Genomic DNA, 17,150 nt, shown 5'->3' with positions numbered 1-17,150 from the left:
AAGTGGTTACCTTCTTAATAGACTTTTCTCAGAGTCAGTTACAGTGACCAATCTGGGGGTGGAGGCAGACCACAGCTGTTGCAAACAACAGCACGCACACTTGCACAGCAGCCAGTTAGTTTGAAAACCAGTAGTGATACAACACTGGTCACAGATAGAACAAAACGCAGCTGCTTTGTTTTTCTGTTTTGGGTTAAAAAACAAAACAAAAACAGATGTCTGGTTTTTTTATTACCATTTTTCCATTTTTCAATGATTAGTTTTAAAATGGAAAAAAGACAAAAGACAACTTGTTTTTGTGGTTTTTCTGATTTGGTTTTTAAATGGAATAATCAAAGAATGGACCATACACGGATTGTTCTCTACACTTGCTGATGGTCATAGAGGTCAAACAAAACACAGTTGCAAATATAAATGTATGGTACATCTATCAGTTAGGGTAACAAGATTTTCTGTAATATCCAAAGTGACCAAATGACATACAGACTATTAAAAAATTACAGTTTTATGAATTTGTTGTTGAAACATTGCTTTATACCGCTTTTTACATCTGTTATCTTCTGTAGTCTGTGCCCATCATTTCGCACTCACGCTGGTTGTTAAAGAAGGGGGAGGTGCAGCTAATGGCTGGACCTAAGAGCACTAGGACGATGCGGAGTCGTAAGCTCTACCAACCAGTCTACTTGTTCCTTTTTAACAATCTGCTGCTGGTCACCAAGCGCAGCTCTAGGTAAGCATTTGGTAAGGTATTCTCACTGTGAAATCCTTGTTTTTTAACAAATTACTTGTTTTGTCAGTCTCTTTACACTCAGTTGCAAGTTTTTTAGAGACAACTAGCTAAATTTAACGCTGTCTAATACAACAGTCTTGCAATTCATCCTAACTTCATGAAGGTTATAATTAGAGGTTCAAGTCTGAGCCAATCACAGTACCAGCGTTCTTGGACTTGATTGCTGCACGATATATTCCAATGCCCCACAGGGACTCTATGCAAAATGTGGTAAAAAAAAAACTAGGTGGCATTAAAAATGAAGTGATCTCATATCTCCACATTGGTATGTCTGATTTACCCACAACTCGGGCCAGTAGCTTCTCGTGACACCCTGAGGCTGTGCAAAAACACTGGCGCCAACCGGCCACTAGGTGGCGCTCTTGATATACGCTAAAATCATTTTTTTATATGTATAGAATGGTGCACAGCAGACACCAAAATTTATAAATGTCTGCCAGCAGGTGGCATTATAATCAAAGTATCTGTGTTTTGGCCCATAACTCCCACATGTCGCATATTCAAATACCTTGAAACCTGCTTTTTCCAACTCCTTGCGGTGAGTTCGATCTGCACAAATCTTTGCACAGAGACTCAATGATTAAAAGTTATTAAAATCATTTTGATAGTCCAAAAAATGTGCTTATTTATATAGGAACAACTTCCTGCAAGTTCTGGTCAAAACACGAAGTGACATCTCCATATAGCCTCATGCGATTTACGATAAACTTGTGCCAGTACTTTTACCATATGAGGGGTGGAAATAATAACAATTAACTGATAAAAAAGGAGGTGATGAAAATGGATGTGAATTGAAAAATAAAAGGGTTAAAAAAGATGTGATAATGTGAAAATAGTGATAAATATTGAAGTGATTTGATTAATTAAGTCGATTTGATTAAAACAGTAATGATAGAATTAAAACATAACCATTTTTATTCATTAATCATCATTCACAACCCAAAATTGGCATTCATACCTGCTAACACATAAATAAAATACTACAATTTCACTCACCAAAGCAACTGGAGCAGTGGCTTCAGTCTGTTGTACAATTAACAGCAGAGCACGGCATAATATTCCTCCGGTCAGCTGGGCTCGCTCCAGCTCCAGCACGTGCTCAGAGGATGACAAGTTGGGAGCCAAAACCTCGATCAGTTCGTCGGGGGGAGTGGTTTGTGATTGACAGTTTCAGCAGGAAGTAACAAAAATTACATGCGGAGAACGATGAATGACAGCAGGGTGCTGTGAACGATGAAAGGTAAATGAAGTTTATCACATCAGCTGACAATTTATTACTTTAGATTTCAATTCACGTTAAATTTAACCACTCTGTATTTCAGTTCACATGCATTTTCATCACCTCCATTTTATTATCAACTTTTTGTTACTTTAACACTTGAGGCTCCCTGCTTTAAATGATGAATGCTAATTTTGGGTTGTGAATGATGATTAATGAATAAAAATGGTTATGTTTTAATTCTGGGCGGCACGGTGCTTCGGTGGTTAGCACTGTTGCCTCACAGCAAGAAGGTCGTGGGTTCAAACCCCAGTTGCCCCGGCCTTTCTGTGTGGAGTTTGCGTGTTCTCCCCGTGTCAGCATGGGTTCTCTCTGGTTTCCTCCCACCATCCAAAGACATGCAGGCTAGGTTGATTGGTTTCCCTAAATTGTCCTTAGGTGTGAGCGTGAGTGGTTGTTCGTCTATGTGTGGCCCTGCGATGGACTGGCGACCTGTCCAGGGTGTACCCTGCCTTGCGCCCGATGTCAGCTGGGATTGGCTCCAGCAAACCTGTACGCAGGATAAGCGGTTGACGATGGATGTTTCTATCATTACTGTTTTAATCAAATCACTCTATTTTTCATTTCACATCCGTTTTAACCCTTTTATTTTTCAATTCACATCCATTTTCATCACCTCCTTTTTTATCAATTAATATTTGATATATTTCCACCCCGCTTATTACCATGTCCCAGTGAGGCTCTGTGCAAATTTAGGCAACAGTCAGCCACTAGGTGTCACTCTTTTCAGATTTGCGGGTTTGCTGGGTGCGGCTTGCGCTGGGTGGCTTGAACCCCATTAATACCTGCTTGCAGGTCTAGTGTTGTTGTTGAAAATGTGACATGCAACATTATGATCCTACTGGAGGATGCAGTTTGTGGTGCTGTTGAGTTATATTGCATTATACAGAGAGTTGTTTCTGTTATTTACCCTACCCTCAATGATATAAATGGGGTGGACAAAATAATACAAACACTTGTCAATAACAAAATAAAATTCAACAGCACCACAAAATGCCGATACAGTTGAACAACACCTCTCTTTTATAATCTTTATATAAGTAGGATTTATTGAAGGACTGATGTATTTGATCACTTCATCACTTCACTATTCACTTGTTTTAGCTAAGTGTACTGTTGTTTGTGTTTATGCACATCAGTTAATTTTTGCACTGAAAGCATGCAATATTAATTCAGTTTACTTGTTATCAGTGGGGACAAGTTCCAGGTTCTTGATTCATGCACACGGGCTATGTTGAGGACTGAAGATCTTGAAGACCAGGGCCAACTACTGGCCAATGTCTTTAATCTTAAACTACTTGAAAACCAAGAGGAGCGTCCAGTCAGCTACATGCTCAAGACCTCCAGTATGTGAGTATCTGAAGCAGAATCAGCTTAGGATGAGTGGTTGCTAATAAGAGGTGGGTAAGGGCGGGGCTTGCCCTGAGAGTGTCAGAGCCCTAGGTGAACATTAAACACTTAATTTCCTGCATTTTAGTAAAAACTTCTGCATCAATTTATAGAGGAAATATATATAATAGGGAAACACAAAATTCATACTGCAGGTGAAAATTCAAAATATAAAAACATGATAGAATAGCTCTCAGGCATTCTGCAGCTTTTGCTTTTAAATATGTTTCTCATGTAGATCTATTTTTCTCATTTAATAAAATCCCTGCTGCGGACACATGATTTAGTCTTCCCTCCTCTTTTGTGTCTTCTGTTTGGGGAAGCAACCTCTTTAAATGTGCTTGTGGTACCTTTTCCCCTCAGTGATAAATTAATTAACTTTAATTCAGTTACAAACTCCTGGGGCCTCATGTAGAAACGCTTCCTATGCACAAAAAGGTAACGTATGCTGGTTTTAACTCACGCATCTGATGTATAACTGGCTCTGTCAGTAAACTCCAAAGTACTGAAACTCACCAAATGTTTTAAAATAGGCCTAATATTTCCACTCCAGTTTCTGTCTTTGAAGTTGGCTAGTCTACAAAAAACATAATAAAGTGTCAGTTGTGGAGAACTACAGCTGTTTAACTGCCGGCATAAAGCCAGGATAATGTCAGGCAGTTACATGTAAACAAAGCTACCGAGTCCTTTTCAGACTTTAACTTGGCTAACTGATGGAATTATCATCATCCAAAAAATCCAAGATAACATTTAAAAGCATTAAAGATTTGCAGAACAGAGCATCAATAGTTTTTTTATAATATCTTCTGTGCGTATATCACCATTTAGTCTCCAGTTTAGTTTTTGATTGTAAAATCGCTGCAGTGAACAGAAAGTGGTGTCAGCCGAACAAATAGATCTGCCTTCTCACCTACCTGCACATCTTCACCACCTGCACTGCACCTGACTGTGTGAATTAGCAATGTCTGGAAATAAAGCCAGTGACAGCTCTCGCACAATCGCTACATTCCAACCTCACCATAAGTCCTCATCATAAATTCAGGCCAGACATAATAAAACCAACATGTAAATGCTCTGTATGCGCCTTTCTAGTGCTGTTACACTACATCACATTAACTCATTCAACACTGAGCCTAGGTCTTAAACATTCAAACTACCATTCACACACATTTATACACCGATAGAACAGCCATCGGGAGCAACCCACTCTACCTCCTGAGCCACAGTACCTGTCAAATCTCCATCTTCACATTATATTTCAGGGTGGAAGATACCACTGACTGAAGCGATCATTTTGGTAAGGTGTGAAGTACTCACTATGAGTGCTGTAAACATATAAATACTGCGTGACACTCGTGCGTAATGCAGCATTACACTGCACTACACTGCAGAGGACCTCGCAAATAGAAGAATTAGAGAGTGTCAATGAGGGACCATGATTTCCTGCCTCAGGATGGTTAGCAAATACGTAAATTTAAATTGACGAGAGCTGAATCTGTGTGCTGAACTGGTCCAGCATTAGACAGATCAACCCGATGGAAGAGCGCCATCTCGGTTAATACTGTACATGTAGACTGTAACCACTGTGGGGTTTCTGGCAGCCGGCTCTTAGTAGCAGGAATGAGCAAACAGGTGTGTCTTTGATGTGATCAAAAATATATAATGTTTGCTATTTCATCCAAGCCCCTTTTGTGAATATTATAATTCTGTAGTCGCAGAATTATCTTTTGTTTCTGAACAAGCCGCATCAAACAATGTGTGTTTTTTAACTTCAACCTCACAAACACCTCGATTTCTGTATCAGAGAAACTCGTCTTTTTTTGACATCCACTTTTATGCCAGACAATGTTTTCTTTATTTCTTTGTACAGTCTCTGAGCCGGCTGCATTGACTACCTTTGTGAAAATCTGCCACTCTGTTCAAACTATCAAAATATTTCTTTTTTGGCTCCACTTCATCATCTCAATCTCACACTCGGTGTATTTTCTCTTTTAGATTAGCTGTTGTTATGCGGACCTTAGGAGGTGACGTTGGCGTATTTATGGTCATTTGCCTAGTAATTTATGGGAGGAACCAAGGTTGAGTATTTGGCTCTTGCATGTGTGCTCAATTTCACGTTGATTGAGATGTATAAAGGAAAGGTGTGCAGGACCTGTCGTATGCCTGGTTTTATACATGTGGATATTTCAGCGTGTACATACTTTTCAAATTCTGTGTGTGCATTAGCCTGCGTTATTTCCTGGCTGATACAGTCAGAACGTCTTACAGACACAGAACTGGATGAGAAATTAAATTAAACTCACGGCCCGAAGTGCACTTGCTTACTATCACGGCATACGCTGGTGTTACAACTGATCTCACAGTAATTTGTGATAATAATAATAATAAACTTTATTTTATAGAGCACCTTTAAAAGCAGCTTCTCAAAGCGCTGAACATAAAATCAGTCCACAGAAAAATACAGCAAATAAAAATAAATAAGAACAAAAATCAACAACATTGATAATAAAAATAACTATAAAACAATCATAAATAGACATCAGCAGTCAAATGCAAGTTTAAAAAAGTGTGTCTTGAGAAGAGCTTTGAAAATGCCAAGAGTCTGGGCTTCCCTGAGTTCAGGAGGAAAGTGAAGGAGCATAAACAGGAGCATAAACAGAGAAAGCCCTGTCACCCATAGATTTGAGGTGCATTAGTGGGACAGTTAAGAGGTTATACTGTGAGGAGCGCAGTCTGCGATTTGGGGTATAAGGGATTAATAAGCCAGATAAGTATTGTGGAGCCAAGCCATGTAATGCCTTGTATGTCAACATCATGATCTTGAAATCGACATGGAACCTGACCGGGAGCCAGTGTAAGGACTTCAAAACAAGAGTAATATGGTCACATTTCCTGGTTCCCATCAGGATTCGGGCGGCAGAGTTCTGAACATATTGCAATTTGTTAATTGTGGTTTTAGAAACTCCGGCTAAAACGACCAACTCTGGAGGATTCTTTAGAGAAAATGTGTTAGTAGAATCACTTCATTGTTTATTTTGGTTCTTTAATGGGTCTTAAGAAAAATACAGAACGATGAACAAACCAAATAACAACTCAGGTTATAAATAAATGTATTTACCTTTAACTGTTTACTAATCAATGGCATCCTGTGGACAGGAGTGATAAGCTTCGATGGATGTGTGCTCTCACTCCTAACCGGCGCACACGCTTTACGTCTACTAATGCCCATCAAGCAGGTGAGACAAAATATCACAACAACAAAACTAAGTACAATTGTCAAAATACAGATGTGGAGATATGAACTCATATCTGTGATATGTATCAGACTCTCCACAGGTGCAGTGTATTCAGTCATACTCATCTCAAGAGCCTGATGAACTCTCCATTGAGATGGCTGATGTTTTGAACCTCCTAGAGAGAACAGACAATGGTGTGTAGAGGCATAAATCTGTTTTAAATCCCTTTTGAGGCACTATCACTAAATAAACAATTAAACATTTCTAGTCTTTGTTTTCTGAAATGTTCTCTTTCATCTTCATGCTACCTCTGGTTTTTCTGTGTCTGTTTTATTCCAGGCTGGATGATGGGTGAAAGGCTCCATGACGGGGAAAGGGGCTGGTTCCCTTGTCGAGTAGTAGAAGAGATCCAGAGCAAGGAGGTCCGAGCTCAGAACCTAAGGGAGGCCTTCAAGATCCAGCAGGCCCAGGAAAGTGGAGGAGGCCTGCAAACTAGTGCCAAGATTGGTTTAAGGGTGGGGAGACGTACCCCAAAGGTTTCTAATTTGTGGGGGGGGGAGGGCAGTGAAGTAAAGCAGTGAATCTGTAACAGTGATGAATGTCACCATTCAGGGCCATATGCACTTAGAGAAAAATAGTCAAGATACATGGTGGTCTCTGTTTGGTTAGGAGCTATGTGTGGGGATGGCAAGAACCCTAAACGTTCTTGTAAAGGTACTGTAAATATCCCTCAGCTGCAGGAGCAAGTTTTATAACTGTTGTTTTATTGTAAAATACCTTTCAACACATGTGTACCACACAATCCCAATACAAACAGTGAAGTGTCCTAATAAAATAAATACATAAAATAGTATTGTATGAAAATCACTAATGATTGTTTAAAAAGTTTGTGTATATGAATATTCAAATGAGTGAATCAGCCAAAGTGATACTCCACCAGAAATGTATCTTATCAGTGTGAAACACTGACTATAGCCAGACTTGATAGGTGGCTATAAAGGTTGCTCTATTATGTAGAACAGTATCAGTAGTCCGCTTGGCTACAAAAGTGTCAGTCCATCCAAAAAAATCAGTGGCATCTGCTACTAAGGATGGGTCCCAGTGCATAGATTTTTAATGGGCCCTTTTTACCTTGAGAATACTTAAATTTAAGGAAAGACAGCAGCCGATCAGGTCACACACTAAAACGTATAGCCTACTCATCTAATATACATCCAGTGAGCCCTGTGCTGTGCAGAATCATTAAAAATTGTTTTGAATACTGAAAACACATGCCCCCCACTGTCCAAACCTTTTCATCAATACAACACCAAGCGCCATTGTTGTGCTAGAGCTTGAGGTTATTCAATCTGTCTCATGGAAAGTGCTTTTATGGTTATGAAGGAAAGGTAAATATATTAGTTTTCCCTCTGATGTCTTACGGCAACTCTGCTTCAGCTCCCAATGAGGTCACTGTGAGGTCTATCTGTCCATCAGGAAACTCCTTTACTTGTTGCTAACGCTACAGTAAGCTGTAGCTACAGCTAATATTGTCTCCATAAAATCTGATCAATCAAAATCATCGACTAAAGTTAGAAAGGAGTGGTTTAGTACAGTAATCAGTGAGGCCCAGCCACCACAAACTTTTTTCTTTTTCTCATGAACACAAGCTGACTGTAGCTATACACCAACAGCCATCTACTAAGCCCTTCAGTGTTTAATACTCAAAAGATAGATTTTGTGTGGCATATCATTTTAAAATTGTCAATTTAACAGGAGCACACACACACACACAAACACAAGGGATAAATCCTGTAATAGCAATTCAATACCAAATATCTGCAATATGTCGTAAATGTATAAAATGTATAACACTATGAACCTAACTTTGGATCAGCATGATTGTAAAGCCTGTGTGTCTTTAAATATGGTGTACAGTAATGCAAACATTCAGTGTTTACATAATTACTAAAATAATTATTTCATTTTGTAAGATGTAAATTATTATTCATAAAAAAGATTAATCAGAGATGTGCCTGACTTAATTATTTTAATTGTTTGTTTATTTTCTCTCCAATGTGGAATACACAAATTCCCATGCATAGCTGTTCTTTTTCCTTTAAACTCCACTGCAACTTCACACTTGCCAGGAAGGAGCCCCTCTCCTAAATGTTTGCATTGATAGAACTACACTAAAACATGAGGTTTCAGGACTGAACTGCAGTTCTGCATTCTGTTGGCACACAATTCTCATTTAATTATAGTTAAAGGGTAACTACACCCTCAAATTATGAGAGTGCCATTAGCCATTAACCCACTCCAAGCATATTTTTAAAATGCAACAGAGTGAGGGAATGACTGTAGGAGGCGTGGCTACATCGTGTGTGAGACAAGGAGGGTCAGTGGAGCTAACCAGTGAGGTTTCTCCGCTCGGTTTCTCCGCTGGATATACAGGGTGTCTGGTGGATCTTTGACAGAGTTACTGTGTCAAAAATGTGTGTCCAAAGGCCTGGCAATGTAAAAAGAGGAAACAGCGACAGACCCAGAGCGACAGGAGGAACATAAATCTATTATGAACTGGACACTTTGGGCCTTATTTTATTGGTGCAACAACTGGCGCAAATTTCATTGGGCCTGTGCAAAAGGTATGGGTGAATCATACAATGGGTTCAGAAAATATTCAGACTTCTTCAGTTTTATCACATTTTATTGTGTTATAGATTTAATTTTAAATTAAGCGGCAAGCGGCGATGTTCGGGCTGCACATTCCTGCATGGGGTGTGTCGCAGCCACAGTGTCATTACTGGAGCTCAGTTGACATGCCTCAGAATTTTCATGCATTTTGTACTATCATACAGGTTTCCACAGGTCATGATAGGGTCCCAGCTGAGCTTAAGTATGCCAAACGTGACAACCAGGGACTTTCCAGTATCAGTAGGGCTGCAACTAATGGTTATTTTCCTAATCGAAAAAATGATTAACAGATTAGTCGACTAGTCACAATTATTTTTGTCACCCTGTAACCCTAACCCTAATTAAACCATTTAACTAATTAAATTTCTTTCAAGTGAATTACTGATCTCCAACACACAGATTAACTAGCTACCATTAAGTGAACAAGGTTTTACTATTCAGAATGAATACGAGTATCAATGCCAGGGGGAAAATAGGGAAGACGACAAGACAGAGTAGGCTACTCCAGCCAGCAAGAATGCAAAGAACTATAGAAAGGCAGGAATGCTCCAAGATAACAGCCAAGCTTTATCAGCCAAAACAATAATCTCACAATTAGGTTTATTGCCAAGTAGGTTTTAATTTACAATATTTTTTCTTTGGTATATTGGTGCATAAAAAAAGAATTAGAATAATAAAGCAACAGTCCCCTTTCCTACTACTTCTGTTTATTTTTTATTAAGTGCTCCTAAGTTTTATGGCTGGCTTCACACACTAACCCCGCAGACGCTTGTGGAACTTCTCAACCTCGAAAACTGCCAATATTCGAAATCTACATAGTTGATTTCTCCCCTCAAAACTTCTCAAAAGTGTATTTAGTGATGAAATAGCGTACAAAACTTGTAAAAAAAAAAAATTAATGGTTATGTTGTTAGCCTCTTTCTCTGCTGCTTTCTGCTTCTCACTTGAATGCTTCTTCGTTTCTTGTAGTCATGCAGTCATGGCAGACAATGAAAGCGATACTGCCCCTAGCTCTTTCTGCAGTGCATTGGACTAAATCCCTAGGAGGTGTTCATTAAAGTACGGAGTGTGTAAATCATCCAAAAATGACCATAAAATTCTAAATAGCTGACTTCCTGTTGGGTTTAGAGCATCGCTCCAGGAGGCTTTTTGGTACGTCTGGACATGATACATGTGCCACAGAAATTTCATACATGTAGGTGAAACTTACGGAGGGGGCTGCTTCTTTAAAGGTCACTTGCTTTTGCCAGGAGGTGGTGCTATGACTGTTGGTGAATGTCAGCATGTACATGTGTTCAGGGCGGGACTCTTAATAAAAATGTAAAATTTGGTATAGGTCTGAGCATGTACAGTCAAGTAACAACAACTTCCTGTGTCATGGCGAAGCGTGGAACTTTGCCCCACGTCATTAACTAAAAACTCACAAGTTTTACAACATGGTTTCATCAATGTGTTAAGAGTTTTCTGGGACAGTTCTGAAGTTGATATGTCCAACCTGCTAGGAGTAATACAGAACATCAAAGTCAAAGTCAAAAGGCTGCATGGCGAGAAACCAGTGTTATCCTGGAATTTGTGTCCCTCATATTCTGGAGCCATGTCAACACCCGGTGGTCTGTCTCCAGAATGAATCACCGTCCCAGCAGGTAACAGTGAAGAGAGTCCAACGCCCACTTAATGGCCAGGCATTCTTTCTCCACATTCTTTCTCTTGTTGAGTTTCCTGCTGATGTACAACACAGGCTGAAGATTACCTGGTTCTCCCAAAGCGGCCCCGACCCCAAGTTCAGATGCATCTGTCTGGAGAATGAATGGCTGTTGTAAATCAGGACTCTTCAAGGCAAGGCAAGGCATCCATCCATCCATCCATCCATCGTCAACCGCTTATCCTGTGTACAGGGTCGCGGGGGGGGGGGGCCGGAGCCTAGGCAAGGCAATTTTTTTAAATAGCACCTTCCAAACACTACAGTCATTCAAGTGTTTTACAGACACAAAGATACAAAAACAGATACAGAGGTAGCCTACTTTATAATATGAAGCTAGATAATTAGTGTGCAATAGATAAGTAAAGATTAAAACAATACACATCTATCTGTCAAAGTGCATTACATATGCGAAAGAGAATAAAAAAAAAAATGTAAATACTGTAACAAGAGTTAAAAATAAAAGTAAAAATTTATATTAAAACACAATTAAATGATTAAAAGAGAAATGTATCGGACTGGGCTAAAAACCTTTATTAGATAAATACAAATTTAAAAGGTTTAAAAAGCCTCAGAGAACAGGAATGTTTTAAGACCTGACTAAAAGATAGATAAAAGACTGTAAGGTGCTAGCTAGTCTATGGTGCTTTGGGAGTTTGTTCCAGGCATGAGGAGCATAAAAATGTAAAACTGCTTCTCCATGTTTTGTTCTTGAGAAGGGAACTACAAGCAGCCCAGCATCTGAAGACCTGAGGGGTCTAGCAGGTTCATGCCTTTGAAGGAGGTAATTTATGTAAACTGGTCCTAGCCCAGTGAGTGCCTTATAAACAAGCAACAAAACCTTAAACTTGATTCTTTCACTTACTGGAAGCCAATGAAGTGATCTCAAAATTGGAGTGATGTGATCAAATTTTGTAGTCCTGGTTAAAACTCCAGCTGCGGCATTCTGAATGTGCTGAAGCTGTTTTATCAAACTTTTAGAGAGGCCTGTGAAAACACTGTAACAATAATGTAGTCTACTAAAGATAAATACGTGTATGAGTTTCTCAAGGTCCTCCTTGAACATTAGATTCTTGATTTTTGATATTTTTTTAAGGTGATAGTAGGCTGATTTTGTAATGGTTTTGATGTGGCTGTTAAAATTTAATTCTGAATCGATAATTATACTGAGATTTTTTACTTTGTTGTGGTCATTAATGAAAGGGGTTCGAGTTGAGCAATAACTTTAAGTCTCTCCTCTTTGGCACAGAAGACAATGAGTTTATTTCTGCAGGAAATTACAGTGCATCCAGTTGTTAATTTCTTCAATGCATTTGGTTAGTGAATTGATTGGCCCGTATTCATCAGCTGATAGTGCTATGTAGATCTGAGTGTCATCTGCATAATTATTGTAGGAGGTGTTTTTTTGGAAAATTTGGACAATTGGTAACATGTACAAATTAAACAGGAGATGCATGAGGATCGACCCCTGGGAAACTCCACGTCATTTTTATTCTCTTAGTGACAGTGGATACAGTAGACTCTATCTTTAACATAGGACTTACTTGACATAGACCTACATATTTTTCCAGTTTATCTATGAGTATGTCATGGTCTACGATATCGAACACAGTGCTCAGGTCCAGTAAAACAAGAATTGTTGTTTTCCCACAATCATGGTTAAAACGGATTTCATTTAAAACCTTTATTAAACCAGTCTCTGTGCTATGATGGGAACGAAATCCAGACTGGAAGATATCTAAAATGTTATTACAGGTTAAAAAACTATTTAATTGTAAGAAAACAATCTTTTCAATTATTTTGGATAGAAACTGTAGATTTGAAACGGGTCTATAAATACTGATTACCAAAGAGTCAATATTGTTCTTTTTTAGCAGAGGCTTAATAACTGCAGTTTTCATGGCCTTCAGAAAATCACCTGAAAGGAGGGACATGTTAACAATTTGCAGTAAATCTGTGGCAATACAATTAAGGACACTTTTGAAAAAGTTTGTCGGAAGACTATCAAGGCAACATGTAGTGGGTTTTAGATGGACCATCACTTCTTCTAGTGTTTTATGGTTGACTGGATTAAACTTTGACATGATTTGTAAGTTTGTTTTGTGTAAATGCACCGGTGTCACTGAGACCAGATTTGGAGTGGAGGAGCTGATTTCTTTTTATTATTTTTTCTGAGAAAAAGCAGGCAAAGTTATTGCATGACTGGGTGTAGAGCAATTCAGCGGCTATACTCACTTTGGGGTTTATCAAAAGTGGAAAATTATACATGTGCATTATTAATATTTTTGTTGATAAGTTCAGAAAAAAATTACTCTGGCTTTTTTCAGTGCCAGCCTATAAGTGGATAGTTTCCCCTTGTAAGTGTCTCGATGGACCATTACTTTTTTGTTTTCCTCCACCTGCGTTCAGCTCTCCGGCATTCTGTTTTATGACATTTACGTAACTAAATGAGAGTTTCTCCATGGGGCTTTCCTCTTACCAGACATTGTCTTGATTTTTTCAGGTGCAATGGTGTCGATAACATTGGGCACTTTTGAGTTAAACTCCCCTACAAGATCACTAGCAGAAGCTGCAGTAAGAGCAGGTTTGGCAGAGAAGGCCTGAATAAATAACTGAGCTGTGTTCTCTTTGACATACCTTCTCAAAGTGACCTCTAATCTAGTGTGAATCATGGCATTGACAGACATTTAAAATACAGTAATGGTCAGAGTGCGCAACATCAGTGAATGACATGTTGGAAATATCAGGACCTTTGGATATAATTAAGTCCAGCGTATGCACTGCTGTCCTTGATGTTGTCTACATGGATGTTGAAGTCACCGACAATAACTAACGAGTCAAAATCGATGCATATGATAGACAGGAGCTGCGTGAAATCATCCGAAAGTTTGCTGAGAATCCTGAGGGCCTATATACCGTGAGTAATAAGACACCTGAGAATGATTTTAATACCACTGCAAGATATTCAAAGGTGGTAAACTTTCCAAATGATATCTGCTTACATTGTAGTGTGTCATTATACAGGTACTGGTCATATAATTAGAATATCATCAAAAGGTTTATTTCAGTAATTCCATTCAAAAAGTGAAACTTGTATAATGTATACATTCATTCCACACAGACTGATATATTTCAAGTGTTCATTCCTTTTAATTTTGATGACTATAACTGACAACTAATGAAAACCCCAAAATCAGTATCTCAGAAAATTAGAATATTGTGAAAAGGTTCAATATTGAAGACACCTGGTGCCACACTCTAATCAGCTAATTAACTCAAAACACCTGCAAAGGCCTTTAAATGGTCTCTCAGTCTACTTCTGTAGGCTACACAATCATGGGAAAGACTGCTGACTTGACAGCCGTCCAAAAGACGACCATTGACACCTTGCACAAGGAGGGCAAGACACAAAAGGTCATTGCTAAAGAGGCTGGCTGTTCACAGAGCTCTGTGTCCAAGCACATTAATAGCGAGGAGAAGGGAAGGAAAAGATGTGGTAGAAAAAAGTGTACAAGCAATAGGGATAACCGCACCCTGGAGAGGATTGTGAAACAAAACCCATTCAAAAATGTTGGGGAGATTCACAAAGAGTGGACTGCAGCTGGAGTCAGTGCTTCAAGAACCACCACGCACAGACGTATGCAAGATATGGGTTTCAGCTGTCGCATTCCTTGTGTCAAGACACAGCGTCAGAAGCGTCTCGCCTGGGCTAAAGACAAAAAGGACTGGACTGCTGCTGAGTGGTCCAAAGTTATGTTCTCTGATGGAAGTAAATTTTGCATTTCCTTTGGAAATCAAGGTCCCCGAGTCTGGAGGAAGAGAGGAGAGGCACAGAATCCACGTTGCTTGAAGTCCAGTGTAAAGTTTCCACAGTCAGTGATGGTTTGGGGTGCCATGTCATCTGCTGGTGTTGGTCCACTGTGTTTTGAGGTCCAAGGTCAACGCAGCCGTCTACCAGGAAGTTTTAGAGCACTTCATGCTTCCTGCTGCTGACCAACTTTATGGAGATGCAGATTTCATTTTCCAACAGGACTTGGCACCTGCACAAAGTGCCAAAGCTACCACTACCTGGTTTAAGGACCATGGTATCCCTGTTCTTAATTGGCCAGCAAACTCGCCTGACCTTAACCCTATAGAAAATCTATGGGGTATTGTGAAGAGGAAGATGCGATATGCCAGACCCAACAATGCAGAAGAGCTGAAGGCCACTATCAGAGCAACCTGGGCTCTCATAACACCTGAGCAGTGCCACAGACTGATGGACTCCATGCCACGCCACATTGCTGCAGTAATTCAGGCAAAAGGAGCCCCAACTAAGTATTGAGTGCTGTACATGCTCATACTTTTCAGTTGGCCAACATTTCTAAAAATCCTTTTTTTGTATATTGTAAGTAATATTCTAATTTTTGGAGATACTGAATTTGGGATTTTCATTAGTTGTCAGTTTTAATCATCACAATTAAATGAAATAAACATTTAAATTATATCATTCTGTGTGTAATGAATGAATATAATATCCAAGTTTCACTTTTTGAATGGAATTACTGAAATAAATCAACTTTTTGATGATATTCTTATTCTTATGACAAGTACCTGTACAGGGCAGCCACTCCACCGCCTTTTTTGTTGGTTCTGACCTCACTCATAATGCAGAAACTGGGGGGACCTGACACAATAAGTACCATACCACTATTATTTGCATTGAGCCAAGTTTCAGTTAAAAACACAATGTCTAATTGATGTTCTCTTCATTTAATTAAATCATTATTTAAAAATGACTTGCTTGCTAAGGACCTAATATTTTATTATATAAATAATTTGTTTAAAACAAAGGACGTTGATGGAGCAGTGTCTCCAGAAACAGTGATAGACAGTGAGAAGTGTTTTGTAGCTGTTGGTCGTTTTTAGGTCTGTGATTTACAATGACAGGGAATTGAATGGAGTTTGTTTGGGCAGGTGAAGGGGTCAGAATGTTTTTTATGGATGGAGAGGGGGATATAATAGGGTCTGGGCTTCAGTCTGCAGGACTGGAAAGATAGGAGGAAACGTTGGCAGCCAGAATTGTTATTCCCTTGCTGTTGAGGTGAAGATTGTCTTGTTTGTACAGGTGGTCTTTGTTCCAAAATGAGTCCAATGTAACCATAACCACAAGCCAAGTTTGGAATAGCTACTGATCTGACCATGGAATCGCCAATAAGGATATATTTGTGAGATGTGAAGAAGAGACAATTGCATTAGCAGACTTTGCTGTTAGCTGTAGCCACATTAACGCTGGTTGTTGTGGCAAGAGGTGGGAGAGGGAGTCCAGGTAAAGCAGATGAAGCCAGCGATGAGTCCACACTGGGGCACTTACCAGAGGGAGAGGCATCCCGGGAATTTGAGGAAGTGCTGTCGGGAGATGTGCACTTCCTGCGGGAGGACCATCCAGCACCCCCACCGCCATCCCAGACAACCGATGCCCAGGAGGATGATCCAGGTCGATGTTGAGAATTGGGTATCGCAGAATACGAGGGTGGCAGCACATTCTCAGATCCCTAAAGTGGTTCAGAGAAGTTAAGGAGCATTTCTACAGACCTGTTCTACGACTGGTGTCTGTAGAAAAAGGTTGAGAGGCAATATGTCAAGGAGTTCCTTTCTCCTCCCACCTGACAGGTGAGTGAGATCCAGTTGCTTCTCCTCCTCTTCAGTAGGTAGATATTGTTCCACCAAATCCTCCTTTCCTCCACAGCTCGAAAAAAGAGAATAAGGTGAAGATGCCTCTGGAACTGACCGGGGGACCCATTTCTTCAGCATAGTAGTGTGAAATGTTTGAAGTGGTTGTTTCCCGCTCTGGCATGAAAGTCACCTCACCCATCTTCTGCTTCACCTCATAAGGGCCTTGCCATTTTGCCAGCAATTTGTTTTCTGATGTTTGCAAAAGTAACACCTGCTCAGCCACTGCCAAGCTCCTTTTTCTGGCTGAACAATCATACCATTGTTTAGCCTAGGATTTCAGTAGATACATACCACTTTCCACCACAAAAAGCTCAGCAAGTGAACCATGACTAGTCCCTGCATTTCTGAAGCACTCTACTAGTGTGGGGT

General features: G+C 39.7%; 1 protein-coding gene across 2 annotated transcripts in view; it reads left to right on the top strand.

Annotated features, from left to right (window-relative positions):
• ngef (neuronal guanine nucleotide exchange factor) overlaps positions 1-8,702 on the top strand; it is a 53,047-nt gene extending 44,345 nt beyond the window's left edge. For both annotated transcript variants that reach the window (XM_038693063.1, XM_038693064.1), the window contains 5 exons: positions 567-730; positions 3,261-3,419; positions 6,615-6,694; positions 6,784-6,888; positions 7,034-8,702. In XM_038693063.1, the coding sequence (XP_038548991.1) occupies positions 567-730; positions 3,261-3,419; positions 6,615-6,694; positions 6,784-6,888; positions 7,034-7,275 (750 nt within the window). In that variant the 3' untranslated portion in view covers positions 7,276-8,702. The remainder of the gene's footprint in view (positions 1-566; positions 731-3,260; positions 3,420-6,614; positions 6,695-6,783; positions 6,889-7,033) is intronic.
• Positions 8,703-17,150: the final 8,448 nt, after the last annotated feature.

Source organism: Micropterus salmoides, unplaced genomic scaffold, assembly GCF_014851395.1.
Source record: "Micropterus salmoides isolate LMB-PRFRI ecotype aquatic unplaced genomic scaffold, ASM1485139v1 Ms_hic_scaffold_3, whole genome shotgun sequence".
Classification (NCBI taxonomy): Eukaryota; Metazoa; Chordata; class Actinopteri; order Centrarchiformes; family Centrarchidae; genus Micropterus; species Micropterus salmoides.
This window is presented reverse-complemented; position numbering and strand designations above follow the sequence as displayed.